Source organism: Sinohyriopsis cumingii, chromosome 12, assembly GCF_028554795.1.
Source record: "Sinohyriopsis cumingii isolate HCF-2022 chromosome 12, ASM2855479v2, whole genome shotgun sequence".
Lineage (NCBI taxonomy): Eukaryota > Metazoa > Mollusca > Bivalvia > Unionida > Unionidae > Sinohyriopsis > Sinohyriopsis cumingii.
The window spans coordinates 105,974,359-105,987,599 of NC_142972.1; the positions used below are offsets into that span (position 1 = coordinate 105,974,359).

A 13,241-nucleotide genomic window follows, 5' to 3' on the forward strand; every position below is an offset into this window, starting at 1 on the left:
GTATATTATAGAAGTTAATTCCTTACACAGGTATAACTGTATATTATAGAAGTTAATTCCTTACACAGGTATAACTGTATATTATAGAAGTTAATTCCTTACACAGGTATAACTGCATATTATAGAAGTGAACTCCTTACACAGGTATAACTGTATATTATAGAAGTTAATTCCTTACACAGGTATAACTGTATATTATAGAAGTTAACTCCTTACACAGGTATAACTGTATATACAAGTTAACTCCTTACACAGGTATAACTGTATATTATAGAAGTTAACTCCTTACACAGGTATAACTGTATATTATAGAAGTTAACTCCTTACACAGGTATAACTGTATATTATAGAAGTTAACTCCTTACACAGGTATAACTGTATATTATAGAAGTTAACTCCTTACACAGGTATAACTGTATATTATAGAAGTTAACTCCTTACACAGGTATAACTGTATATTATAGAAGTTAACTCCTTACACAGGTATAACTGTATATTATAGAAGTTAATTCCTTACACAGGTATAACTGTAGATTATAGAAGTTAACTCCTTACACAGGTATAACTGTATATACAAGTTAACTCCTTACACAGGTATAACTGTATATTATAGAAGTTAACTCCTTACACAGGTATAACTGTATATTATAGAAGTTAACTCCTTACACAGGTATAACTGTATATTATAGAAGTTAACTCCTTACACAGGTATAACTGTATATTATAGAAGTTAACTCCTTACACAGGTATAACTGTATATTATAGAAGTTAATTCCTTACACAGGTATAACTGTAGATTATAGAAGTTAATTCCTTACACAGGTATAACTGTATATTATAGAAGTTAATTCCTTACACAGGTATAACTGTATATTATAGAAGTTAATTCCTTACACAGGTATAACTGTAGATTATAGAAGTTAATTCCTTACACAGGTATAACTGTATATTATAGAAGTTAATTCCTTACACAGGTATAACTGTATATTATAGAAGTTAATTCCTTACACAGGTATAACTGTATATTATAGAAGTTAACTCCTTACACAGGTATAACTGTATATTATAGAAGTTAACTCCTTACACAGGTATAACTGTATATTATAGAAGTTAACTCCTTACACAGGTATAACTGTATATTATAGAAGTTAATTCCTTACACAGGTATAACTGTATATTATAGAAGTTAATTCCTTACACAGGTATAACTGTATATTATAGAAGTTAACTCCTTACACAGGTATAACTGTATATTATAGAAGTTAATTCCTTACACAGGTATAACTGTAGATTATAGAAGTTAACTCCTTACACAGGTATAACTGTATATTATAGAAGTTAATTCCTTACACAGGTATAACTGTAGATTATAGAAGTTAATTCCTTACACAGGTATAACTGTAGATTATAGAAGTTAACTCCTTACACAGGTATAACTGTATATTATAGAAGTTAACTCCTTACACAGGTATAACTGTATATTATAGAAGTTAATTCCTTACACAGGTATAACTGTATATTATAGAAGTCAACTCCTTACACAGGTATAACTGTATATCATAGAAGCTGTTCAATATTTAATTTGTTGTTATATAATTTGCCTAAAACTAACACTGGGTGTGCCAAGGCATTTTCCTTTTTTTTTGAAGTTCTCGAAAGTCACTAATAGATTATTTGATATTCAGCCACCATGCTGGGGCTCTATTTGTCAAGTCCCCAATATGGGGCTCTATTTGTCAAGTCCCCACTAATATGGTGAAGATAATTTGCATAACAATCTATAATCTGTGTACATAACAATGCATTTGACTTGTGAATCATTAGGTAGCACTACTGTTTATATTTCATTTGTTAACTATAGTTTTTGCTTACTGCCCTTTATGAATAATAATGAACTGTCCCTTTCCATGCTGACTTAACAAAACATTGCTGGATAAATATGATGAACAGTAAATTTGTCATTGCTTCACAATTAATCTAGAAGATTAGTGACACATACACACCTCCAAAGCAATTGTTTTTACACAAATGCAACTGACATTATGGTATTGTATTTTATTCCACTTAGTTCCACCCATAAGCTTTGTAGATATACAGTTTGTTTTCTGTAATTGTAATACATCCAGAAAACTATTATCAGTTAAATATAAGTCCAAACAGATCTTGAAAATACTATTTTTACTTGATATAATTATACTCCAACTTCATTTCTATATATAACTTTGATTAAGAACATGTGTTTTTAATGAAATCAAATCAAATCAAAATATTATGAAACAACACATTGCAATTTTTCTTGAACTACACAATTATGAGAGGTACATACACAAATTAAAAAAGTCGTTTGAAAACATTTTTAATTTTTACTTTAAAATAGAGCTGTTTAAAGTTTTGTGTCAGAATAATACTAACAAGTTGATTTTACGTCAGTAAAGTGACATTTTTAAAGCCACTTATCCTGATCATGTATACTTAGGCACAGGTTTAGGTAAATTTTAACCTGATGTTTTGGTCACTGTACATTTTCATTATACACTGATAAAAAAATATGATAGCCTGATGCCCATCCAAGTTCAGACTGGGCCCATCCTGTAGTCTAAAAGAGGTGCCCTTTGGGCACGTAAATAAAAAAATCAAATTTGTCAGAAAAGACTCTGACTGCACATAAGAAATGCAGGAATGCATTTTCAGGATGTTGTCATACCAGCTTAACCTGATTAAAATCAGATCACCACTCCTACGTGTAGATTGGATTTTAATCAAATTGTAATGTGGCATGTTGTGCCAAAATCATGATTTGTACTCCCAACCCCCCCTCCAACACAACTGTGTTTAGTGAAAACAATTTTCAGCAATCTTAAAAAATAAAACACCATTATCAGGGTATGCCCATTACATGTTCCATTTAAAAACAATAAACAGCCATTAATGGAGCTGTGCTTTGGAGAGTTTAAGCTGGGGTAATTCAAAGGCAAGGAGGTCAGGTCATAAACCGCATTTCACATATTACATAACTGTCTAACAATAGCTAGAGAGATGTATTTGAAGACCGCAGTGGTTGAGCCCATTGGGCTAATGTGCAGGTATGTTCAGGATGTGGAACAAACCAATAGGTTGTTGTTGTGATGGGATTTAATGCCATTTTTCAGCACATGATAGGCTATACATGGCGGCCAGCATTAATGGTGGAGGAAGAACCAGGAAAACTGCAGAAAGAACCACCGACCCACAAGAAGCTACTGGCAAGCTTTCTCACATACCGACATTGGCCGAATCCAAGACTCGAACCCACGTGGACAGTGAGATGGCAGTGATCCGTAATGGAGAGCATTTTAGACTGCTCGGCCCCCCAAACCAATAGGTAAATCAAAGAGATGTTAGATGCGTGTAGTAAAACAAAAGGTATTATGTATCACTCCTTTGAACGAAATTGTTTAAGACATGTAATTATAGTTTTTTTTGACAAATTTATCAAAAACGACAATGCTTCTTTGAAATCGGATTTTACTTCATATATAAAACGCAAGGCATAATCATTTCAATCATCAGAACAGTGTTCAAGTGTGATTAATTTCTGAAGCCAATTTAGGAACCAATTAGCTATCAAAAGTATCAACAGATCCAAACAAAAATAAATTTCAGAGCTGTTTGTCAGAATTTTTGTTTGTGAAACATGCCAGAAAAAACAATTAAAGTGGAGGAGAAGCACTGACATATGTCAACTTGGTTCTGAACAGGATTTGCTCCGAGAATCGAGCAGAGAGGTTTAAACACTGGATAATCCGATCTCTAGCGAGTGTTCTGATGAACACTAATGACACTGCATTACCGTCAAACTCCCTATTGTACTGATATTTGAACTGAAGCAATTGTAATATTGTTTGACAAACAATATTAAAAAAAGATTAAATTTTGGGCATATGGAAATTAGAGTAAGGGCTTGTGGAATTTTAGACAGGGCTTGTGATTCCTGTTAGTTACCAGCCTTGGGCCTGTGTTAAAAAATTGTTTTCTTTGTGCACTGTTATAATTCATTATGTATGCAAACAATGTTTAATATCCAAAAAATGTTGCCCACTTTGACCTTCTGAATAATCCATTTTCATAGTCATAGCGTTGATTTGTCACCACTATGTGACTTCACATTCAGGCCATGTCCAATGCCATGCAGTGTCAGATTCAGGCCATGTCCAATGCCATGCAGTGTCACATTTAGGATGTGTCCAATGCCATGCAGTGTCACATTCAGGCCATGTCCAATGCCATGCAGTGTCATATTTAGGACATGTCCAATGCCATGCAGTGTCACATTCAGGCCATGTCCAATGCCATGCAGTGTCACATTTAGGACGTGTCCAATGCCATGCAGTGCCACATTTAGGACATGTCCAATTCTGTGCAGTGTCATATTTAGGACGTGTCCAATGCCATGCAGTATCACATCAATTCTGGTAACATGCCACTGTCAAATAAAGCAAATTTACACACTTTGTCGTCTTCAGCTCTCTTTAAAAATATTCTGTACAAATTTCATCTTTCACAGCTTGGTCACCAGTGTGTATCCTCATGTGTTTTGACAAATAAGACATTAAGCCAAATAATTTACCACATATTTCACACCTGAAGGGTTTATCACCAATGTGTATTTTCATATGTGATGATAAATTTGACCTCTGGCTAAAACATTTTCCACATTCATCACATTTGTACGGTTTGTCACCAGTGTGTATATTTTTGTGCATTCTCAAATTGGACTTATCACAAAACAAATGGCCACATAATTCACATTGGTATGGTTTTTCTCCAGTGTGTGTCCTTTTGTGTGTCATCAAAGTAGATCTCTGGCGAAATGATTTTCCACACATTTCACATTTGAAGGGTTTCTCACCTGTGTGAATGTTCATGTGTGCTGTTAAAGCAGAGCTCTGTGAAAAAAAGTTACTGCACACTGCACATTTGTATGGTTTTACACCATTATGCATGTTCATATGCTTTGTTAAACTACTGTTTACATTAAATGATTTCCAGCATATCTCACATTTGTATGGCTTGTCTCCAGTATGCTTTCTTAAATGTATTGTCAAATCAGGTTTCTGAATAAAACATTTCCCGCATATTTCACATTTGTGTGGTTTTATACCAGTATGGATCCTGAAATGCTTGGACAAATATGACCTCTGACAAAACATTTTTCCACACACTTCACATTTAAAGGGTTTGTCATCCATGTGTATCTTCATGTGTGATGACAGGTTAGATCTCTGGCTAAACAACTTTCCACATGCATTACATTTGAATGGTTTATCTCCAGTGTGTATGTGCATGTGTACTCTTAAATTAGACCTATTGGAAAACAATTTACAACACACTTCACATCTATATGGTTTGTAGCCAATATGTGTCCTTGTATGCTCTTTCAAAGTAAATCTCTGGCTAAATGATTTTCCACACATTTCACATTTGAAGGGTTTCTCACCGGTATGTATTTTTATGTGTGCTGTCAAAGCAGACATCTCCGGAAAAAAATTACCACACACTGCACATTTAAATGGTCTGGCACCATTATGCATACTCACATGCTTTGTTAAACTAGATTTTACATTAAATGATTTTAAACATATTTCACATGTGTATGGTTTGTCTCCAGAGTGTTTTCTTAAATGTATTGTCAAATCAGGTTTCTGAATAAAACATTTCCCACATATTTCACATTTGTGTGGTTTTATACCAGTATGCATCCTGAAATGCTTGGCCAAATATGACCTCTGGCAAAACATTTTTCCACATACTTCACATTTAAAGGGTTTGTCATCCATGTGTATCTTCATATGTGATGTCAGGTTAGATCTCTGGCTAAACCTCTTTTCACAAATTTCACATTTGAATGGTTTGTCTCCAGTGTGTATATGCATGTGTACTCTTAAATTAGACTTGTCAGAAAACAAATTACCACATACTTCACATTTGTATGGTTTGTCACCGATATGGGTTCTTACATGCGTCCTCAATGTAGACCTCTGATTAAACGACTTTCCACACGTTTCGCATTTGAAGGGCTTGTCAGCAGTGTGTATAATCTTGTGCATTTTCAAATCAGATTTGCCATAAAACAAACTGCTACATATTTCACATTTGTATGGTTTGTCACCTGTATGCGTTCTTTTGTGTCTTGTCAAAGTAGATCTCTGGTTAAACAGTTTTCCACACATTTCGCACCCGAATGGTTTGTTACCTGTGTGTATGTTCATGTGTGCTGTCAAAGTCGATTTACTGGAATACAAACTGCCACATATTTCGCATTTGTATGGTTTGTCACTCATATGCATCGTCATGTGCTTAGTTAAGCTAGAATTTACGTGAAATGATTTCCCACAAATTTCACATGTGCATGTTTTCTTACCACTGTGCATCATCAAGTGTACAGAGAAACTAGAACTCTGACTAAACAATTTACCACATATTTCACATTTTAAGGTTTTGTCACGATTATGTATGCTTGTTTGATTTTCCATAGTTAGAGCATCGAAAAATCGCTGAATCGAATAATCGGAACGAAGGCAATCACCAGAAAGAACGAACAGGTGCGGCAGCCACTGCCCTCCATGAGAAACAGGCCCCGCCAAAACCTGTACACATAAGAATCAATTTGAAAAAAAAGGAAAAGCTACGACGTATTCCGATTGCCAACGCCATGTGACTAATCAGCCAAACGCTGCGAGATAGCTTGATCAGTGGCAATGACTGTATTATGGACATCTTTTAGAGCAGAGGTGGGCAAACTTTCCTGTGCAAATGCCGCATACACAAATTTACACCTTGTCGCGGGCCGCATAGTTCATTAAGTAAAATAATTAATATTTGAAATAGCAAAAACAAAAGTTTTTTCTAAATAACATCTAATTAATTTTCAGTTGTTAATATGTTGTTAATACTTGGAAACTTAAAGTTAAACTTCAAAAGAAGCTCATTTATTTGATAAACAGAGTAACATAAACAGAGTTAGTGCGAATGATGACTTGTTCCTAGGCCGCATGAGAGCCCTTGGCGCGCCGCATGCTGCCCGCGGCCCGTAGTTCGTCCACCCCAGATTTAGAGAAATTAAACGGGGGGGGGGGCGATAATTGTACCCAATCTGTAAACAAAACTGTACAGTAAACCAGTGCACGTAATAACTCCCCTTGTCTCATCAAAAGGAGTCACACATTTGATAACGCGTAGATGAGGGGATATTGCTTTATTTCCTCTTGATAACAGAGATAAATAGGGTTGCAAAATAATTATTACCAATACATTATTTCGTTGATTACTGTGTGTTCCTTGAAGCCTTAAAAATTATGTATACATTTCTGTACATGCTAAGTTAAGTTATAGAACACATTAGCCAGTGAATATTTATTATTATGCGATAACACTCGCAATCTAAATTTCCATTTGGCAGACACATTAACTCCTTAGTTTAAAAACAAAAATATATCTTAAAGTATTTCATATTCTCAACTGTTCACATACAATTTAAACACATAAACCACAATAATAATAATAATAATAATGACTGTATCCATTTTTTAAACGACGTGACCATTTGTCTACATTAAAGATATTTTCAACAAAAAATTAGGAACAAAAGAGAAAGAATGTAGCCATAAATTGTCATCGATACATAATATTGCCATAAATTGTCATCGATACATACTATTGACATAAACTGTCATCGATACATATTATTGCCATTAATTGTCATCGATACATACTACTGCCATTAATTGTCATCGATACATAATATTACCATAAATTGTCATCGATACATATTATTGCCATAAATTGTCATCGATACATACTATTGCCATAAATTGTCATCGATACATACTATTGCCATAAATTGTCATCGATGCATCCTATTGCCATAAATTGTCATCGATACATATTATTGCCATAAATTGTCATCGATACATACTATTGACATAAATTGTCATCAATACATATTAGTAGTGAAGGGGGGCACTTTACGGACAATGGGAATTAGCATTAAAAACACCCCTGGGTCAGTTTACGGACAATGGAAATTTAACATGGCGAAAAATCGTGGGTCAGATTACGGACAAGGGGAATTAACATGGCGAAAAATCGTGGGGCACTCTACGGACAAGGGGAATTTAACATGGGAATAAATCGTGGGTCAATATACGTACAAAGGGAATTTAACATTACGGAAACCCCTGGGGGATATAGCCTCAAGAGAATTTAACATATGGAAATTGAACATGGTGGGTCTGTATAGCGTCAAGGGGAATTGAACATGGTGGGATTGTCTAGGGACAATGATGGTAGAGGATCAAACACAACAGAGAAAGAAACATACATACACTAGTACAAGCGTGGGATTTATATATAAAGCATTACCAAGACCTGAAATCTTGCTGGGGTGTTCAAAAATTTGCATAATTGTAATGATGCTATAAATAGCTATAATCAAGGAAATGCTCAACGACAAAATGGATGTGACTAAAAGTAACGTTAAAATGACGAAATTGTCCCAGAAATTAAAGGAAAATAAACATATCCCCGAAAATTAAGTTATAATGGTTTAGACTAACATGGATAAAATTAGTAACTACTTACAAAATCAACTTCTGTGACGATCGTGGATAAATACCTATGTATCTATAATCAGCTGAAATTCCTATGAAATCCCACTATCTATTTATAGCTCCAACTTGTGGGTTTTTCCTTTGGAAAATCCCACTATCTTTTTATAGCCTCAGCTTCAGTGACGTTCCTGTTTATGAATTCTAGTATATATGTATAGCTACAAAATGTGGAAATCCCCAAGTCGATATTTATAGTCTCAAAATTTCCAGCGTCAGTGACGTCACTGTACTGAACACTAGGGGATAAATGGCAACAGTGTTGCAAGTGGCTGACCTGAATACGCGCTACTGTAGGTAGGAAGGTAGAGTGTATCTGATAGGGATAAAGTTGGGGTTTGTATGAAGTAAAGAACCGAAAGTACAGTGAAACTCAAGGATGATGACCCAATCTGTCTGTCTATTGATGCGTGTATTTACTTAAGAAGAAATATGACCTCTTAAACACAAAGAGATACGGCAAGCATGATTAGAATGAACACAACGATGTTTTCCTTCACGCCCGTGTAATTTAGAGCTTCAATCGTCTTTGAAGACAAATTTGGTCTCCTTTTGTAGGGCTTGAAATAATAAAAAAACCTGAAAAAATCTTAAGCACTTTGCTATAGATAATTTCATCAACAGACTAACAACATAAATACCGTTACAACACTAGAAAGCCTTAAATCTTCTATCAAAAAGAAATGCATGAAAAAATTAAAGATTAACGATAACTAACCAATGAAACCGAATTTAACAAAGGCAATGACATGTGAAGAAATGGCTCTCACTTTGGAAAGGTAGGCGAATGTACTCTGTCATGCACCATCAACTTGAAAAAAAAATTATAAACAAAAAGAAACCTGAATTCAAAATTCAGTTGTTTTTTTTTTCAAAATTATTTAGTTTTTTTTTTTTTTTTTTTTTTTGGGAACAAATCTAAGCACTAATATAGAGTGGAAAAGGGAAAATGCACATACAAGCTTTGATATTTCTGAAAAAATGAGGGGATATTCCTAACGTTCATAACCACCTATGGACTTGGACTTTTCTGTGACTTATCCACAAAACAGGATGTACATATTTCTGGTCCAGCTGCAAGTGTGTGCGTGTTTTTGAAAATGGTAAAAATTGGATATACAATTTTCTCGTGACACATAAAGTGCAGAGTCTGTGCAAGTGTCAAAAGCCAAAGTCATATAAGTTTTGTATTTTGTACGGCTTGTAAAGATTTACACTTTAGAAAATGTGAAGTATCACAAGTTATTATCACAAACAGAAGTGGAACATAGGGGCTTGCAAGAAAGAAAATAACCCAGACAGTTGGTGTCATCAAGAGTGCTAAAGACGGTACCCGAACTTGCTTGCTTGCTTACTTGAATTAAAGTGATTTTCGCTCTAATGGAGCATATATCACTGGTTTAATAACGCACCGCGTGATTTTTAATTACTCCTGGGGAAGGAAAGAGAGTCTCATCCCCCAGGCTTTTATGTACTCACAGACTACTTTTAAATTTAGCCACTCAGGTGTAGGACTAACTAGTCCTTAACAACCTGACTGAAAGGCTTTAAACATGAGTGGGAATAGTCTCACCACACACTCATTTTTCTGTCCGAGCGTGGTAAAGGAGGAAAAAGGTGCTCAAAAAGACAGCCATGGGTGTTAAGTACTCAACAAAACGCTAGCCCGTACTTATTTCAAATCAAGTCGTGTCACCAAAAAAAAAACGACGTGTACGACATCAAAGGCATTGTCAAACGCAGAAACCGTAAAGTGGGCAAACGACGTGTCAAAGAAGTCAAAGTACGTTGGAAAGGATATCCACCCAGTTTTGATTCTTGCATCGACGCTTCGCACTATAAAAAGAAGTGACCATCATGCCCTTTCACACAGATTCAGCTACTGCGATCACTCCTTCACCCAATTCTTCTCTGCAAGATTTACAAACACAACCCTTGTGGGTGTGGTATGGAAAACGTGTGCCTAAAACGCAAATCGTCTTTTTCTGCCAAACCTTCGTGATGTATTGTGTCATCGGTGCATCCATTGCCAATCTGAGTTTGCAACAAGGAGACAAACACGTGTGAACCATTGTATTGAGCAGTTACATCGGTTACCTGCTTCCTAATCCCTCCCTGAAATTCTCCTCGAACGGGAACCACGGGAACCTAGTGTCCAGTGCCAGTGCCAGTCACCAGTCGAACAACAACAACCACAACAACAACAACAACAACAACCCCATTTTGGGCGGAGACACTCCTCTAACTTCCAGTATCGCCTCGGAGAGCCACAAAACTCTGGAATTATGAGCAATAACAACCAATTTTACTTAACCTTACCCAGTGACAGTTCCATGGAGGTGTTTCCCAACAACACGTTGTGCTGTTACACGGTCAAATTACCTCAGGCCATCCAGTTAGATCACGAAGCCCATTGGGAAGTGGCTTTAGTGGAAATCATTCACCCAACACAAATCAAAAACATCACCGAAAAGCAAAACACTTTCGAGGTGGAAATCCTGAATGCCCAATTGGAGGAAGAAATCAACAAAATCGGGTTTTTAGGGGACACAAGACCAGCTAGCAATCCAGCCTTCATTATCTACACCTTGAAAATTCCTTCAGGTTATTATTTTAGTGGTGAACATTTGGTGGACACTATTGCGGACAGGTTCAACTTAGCCTTTGGCAAAGCACTGAACAGAGCCAAAAAAAGTGTGAAGATTGAGTACCATAAAGTGGCTCATCGTCTCGTGATCAAATTTCAAGATACGGACACATTGTCCCTCAGGTTCAATGGTAGTTTGTTTGAAATTTTGGGTGGACATGCAGAAATGGTCGCAAACAATATGAGCCCCAAGATCAAAAGTAATATGGATTTTTACAGAGCTTTTGGAAACCCGATAGAACTGAACCAAGGACTTAATTTGATCTTTGTGTATTCCGATGTGGTGGAGTACAACGTGGTGGGACACACCTCTGTTCCGTTACTGCGTGTCATTCCTTTCAAAGTGGATAGTACCACAAACAATGACCAGGAAGGTGCAAACACCTATCACGTACACCGTGAATTTGTACATCCTCACTATATGCCCGTCAGTAAGTCGTATTTAGACACTGTCAACATTGCTATAAAAGGAGATCTGGGACAAAATATTCCATTCTCCAAAGGGAAAGTTACAGTGAAACTCCATTTTCGAAAACGGTTCTCTAACGAATTGTAAGTCAAGACAGCGAGGAGGGACATTTTCACCCTATAAAATCCGGCCAGATGCGTGTGGAATTTCAGTTTGCAGAAAATCTACGCGCAGATAATATGGTGAACGTCATCCTGTATGCTGAATTGGACAATACGATATAAACCAACAGCTTGAGAGAAGTCATTCTAGACTATTAGAAGTCATGGAAGACTTTTATCAATGTTTGTATAGTAGGGATTCTTTGGACATGGAATGTGAAGATCCTGAGGAAGGAGAACCCCAAGACAAAGACGAAGAAGTCATCATGATGAAGTCTAGATGGCCAGAACAAGAATCACATTTAGTTTCCTGTTATGCTATAGTCTTGACAGAAAAAACATAAGGAATTGATCAAGAAAGATTGCTATGGATGTCATAACGATCATCCCAGTGAAATTCAACACGATAAATGCCTGATGCTGAGTCAAGAAGAAAAAATTGGACGAATATCTGGACGAAGCTTGGAGTCTCATCTCGGAAGAAGACGTGTTACAACAGTGGTATAAAGGCTTGCGTGAACATTATTGTCCTCCATTAACAACTCAAGAGATCCATCGCATCGAAGCTCTGTTGGATCAGAGTTGGGAGACAAGGCGAAGAAACGGTTACTTGTCAGACATTTTCAAGCAAAAAAGTCAGGATCGAATTGATCACTTATCATTACCTGTGAAGAAGAAAAAAAAAACAAAAAATTGATACCTGAGAACTTTATTACCTTTTGAACCACAGTTTGTACACTGCTTCTTGGAATCCTGTCGTCTGTGCTAAAGATGAACTCCCTCATCGCAAACCTAAAGACCATCAAGCTTACGTGATCAACACGGACGACAGTCATCTCCCAGGAACCCACTGGGTAGCCGTCTACTTTCTTCAAGAAGGATGTGTGGAATATTTTGATTCCTATGGACTGTCCCCTTTGGAAGACGATATCATTGACTTTATGGGAAGAAATGCTCAGACCACACGATTCAATAATGTGAAATAACAAGGCACATATTCCTTGGTGTGTGGACAATATTGTGTGTATTTTCTGCATCATCGCAGCCAGGGTTATTCCTTAGAACATTTAGTGACTCATTTTGATCCTCGTTCTTCTTCGAGAAACGATGTGAAAGTAGATCGATGGTTTTGTGACCATTATGCTTATCTTTTGTCTCAAGCTAGGAAATTATGGTATTTGAAAAAAATGTTTGATGTTATAGTGTTGGATTATTGTTAAAAAAAATGTTAGAGTTGTTTGTTAGTATGAATAAAAAAATGTTGTGTTTTGAAGAAAAAAATGCCTTTGTGGTTTGTTTGGCTATAGGAATGTTGATTCATGCTCTTTGACTTCTCTCTATCCCTCCCATAACACTATTTGAACGTTCCGGCTAGAAAA

At 36.1% G+C, this 13,241-nt stretch overlaps 1 protein-coding gene across 1 annotated transcript; it reads right to left on the minus strand.

The window, feature by feature from the left end:
- Positions 1 to 2,163: 2,163 nt before the first annotated feature.
- Positions 2,164 to 6,709, minus strand: LOC149787187 (uncharacterized). Its single transcript, XM_089977689.1, has one exon. The coding sequence runs from the start codon at positions 6,510 to 6,512 to the stop codon at positions 4,509 to 4,511; it is 2,004 nt and encodes a 667-aa protein (XP_089833815.1). The 5' UTR covers positions 6,513 to 6,709; the 3' UTR covers positions 2,164 to 4,508.
- Between the last annotated feature and the right edge of the window lie 6,532 nt (positions 6,710 to 13,241).

Excerpts from the sequence above, each read along its gene's own strand:
- LOC149787187 (XM_089977689.1), bottom strand. The coding sequence starts at position 6,512 with ATGGAAAATCAAACAAGCATACATAATCGTGACAAAACCTTAAAATGT.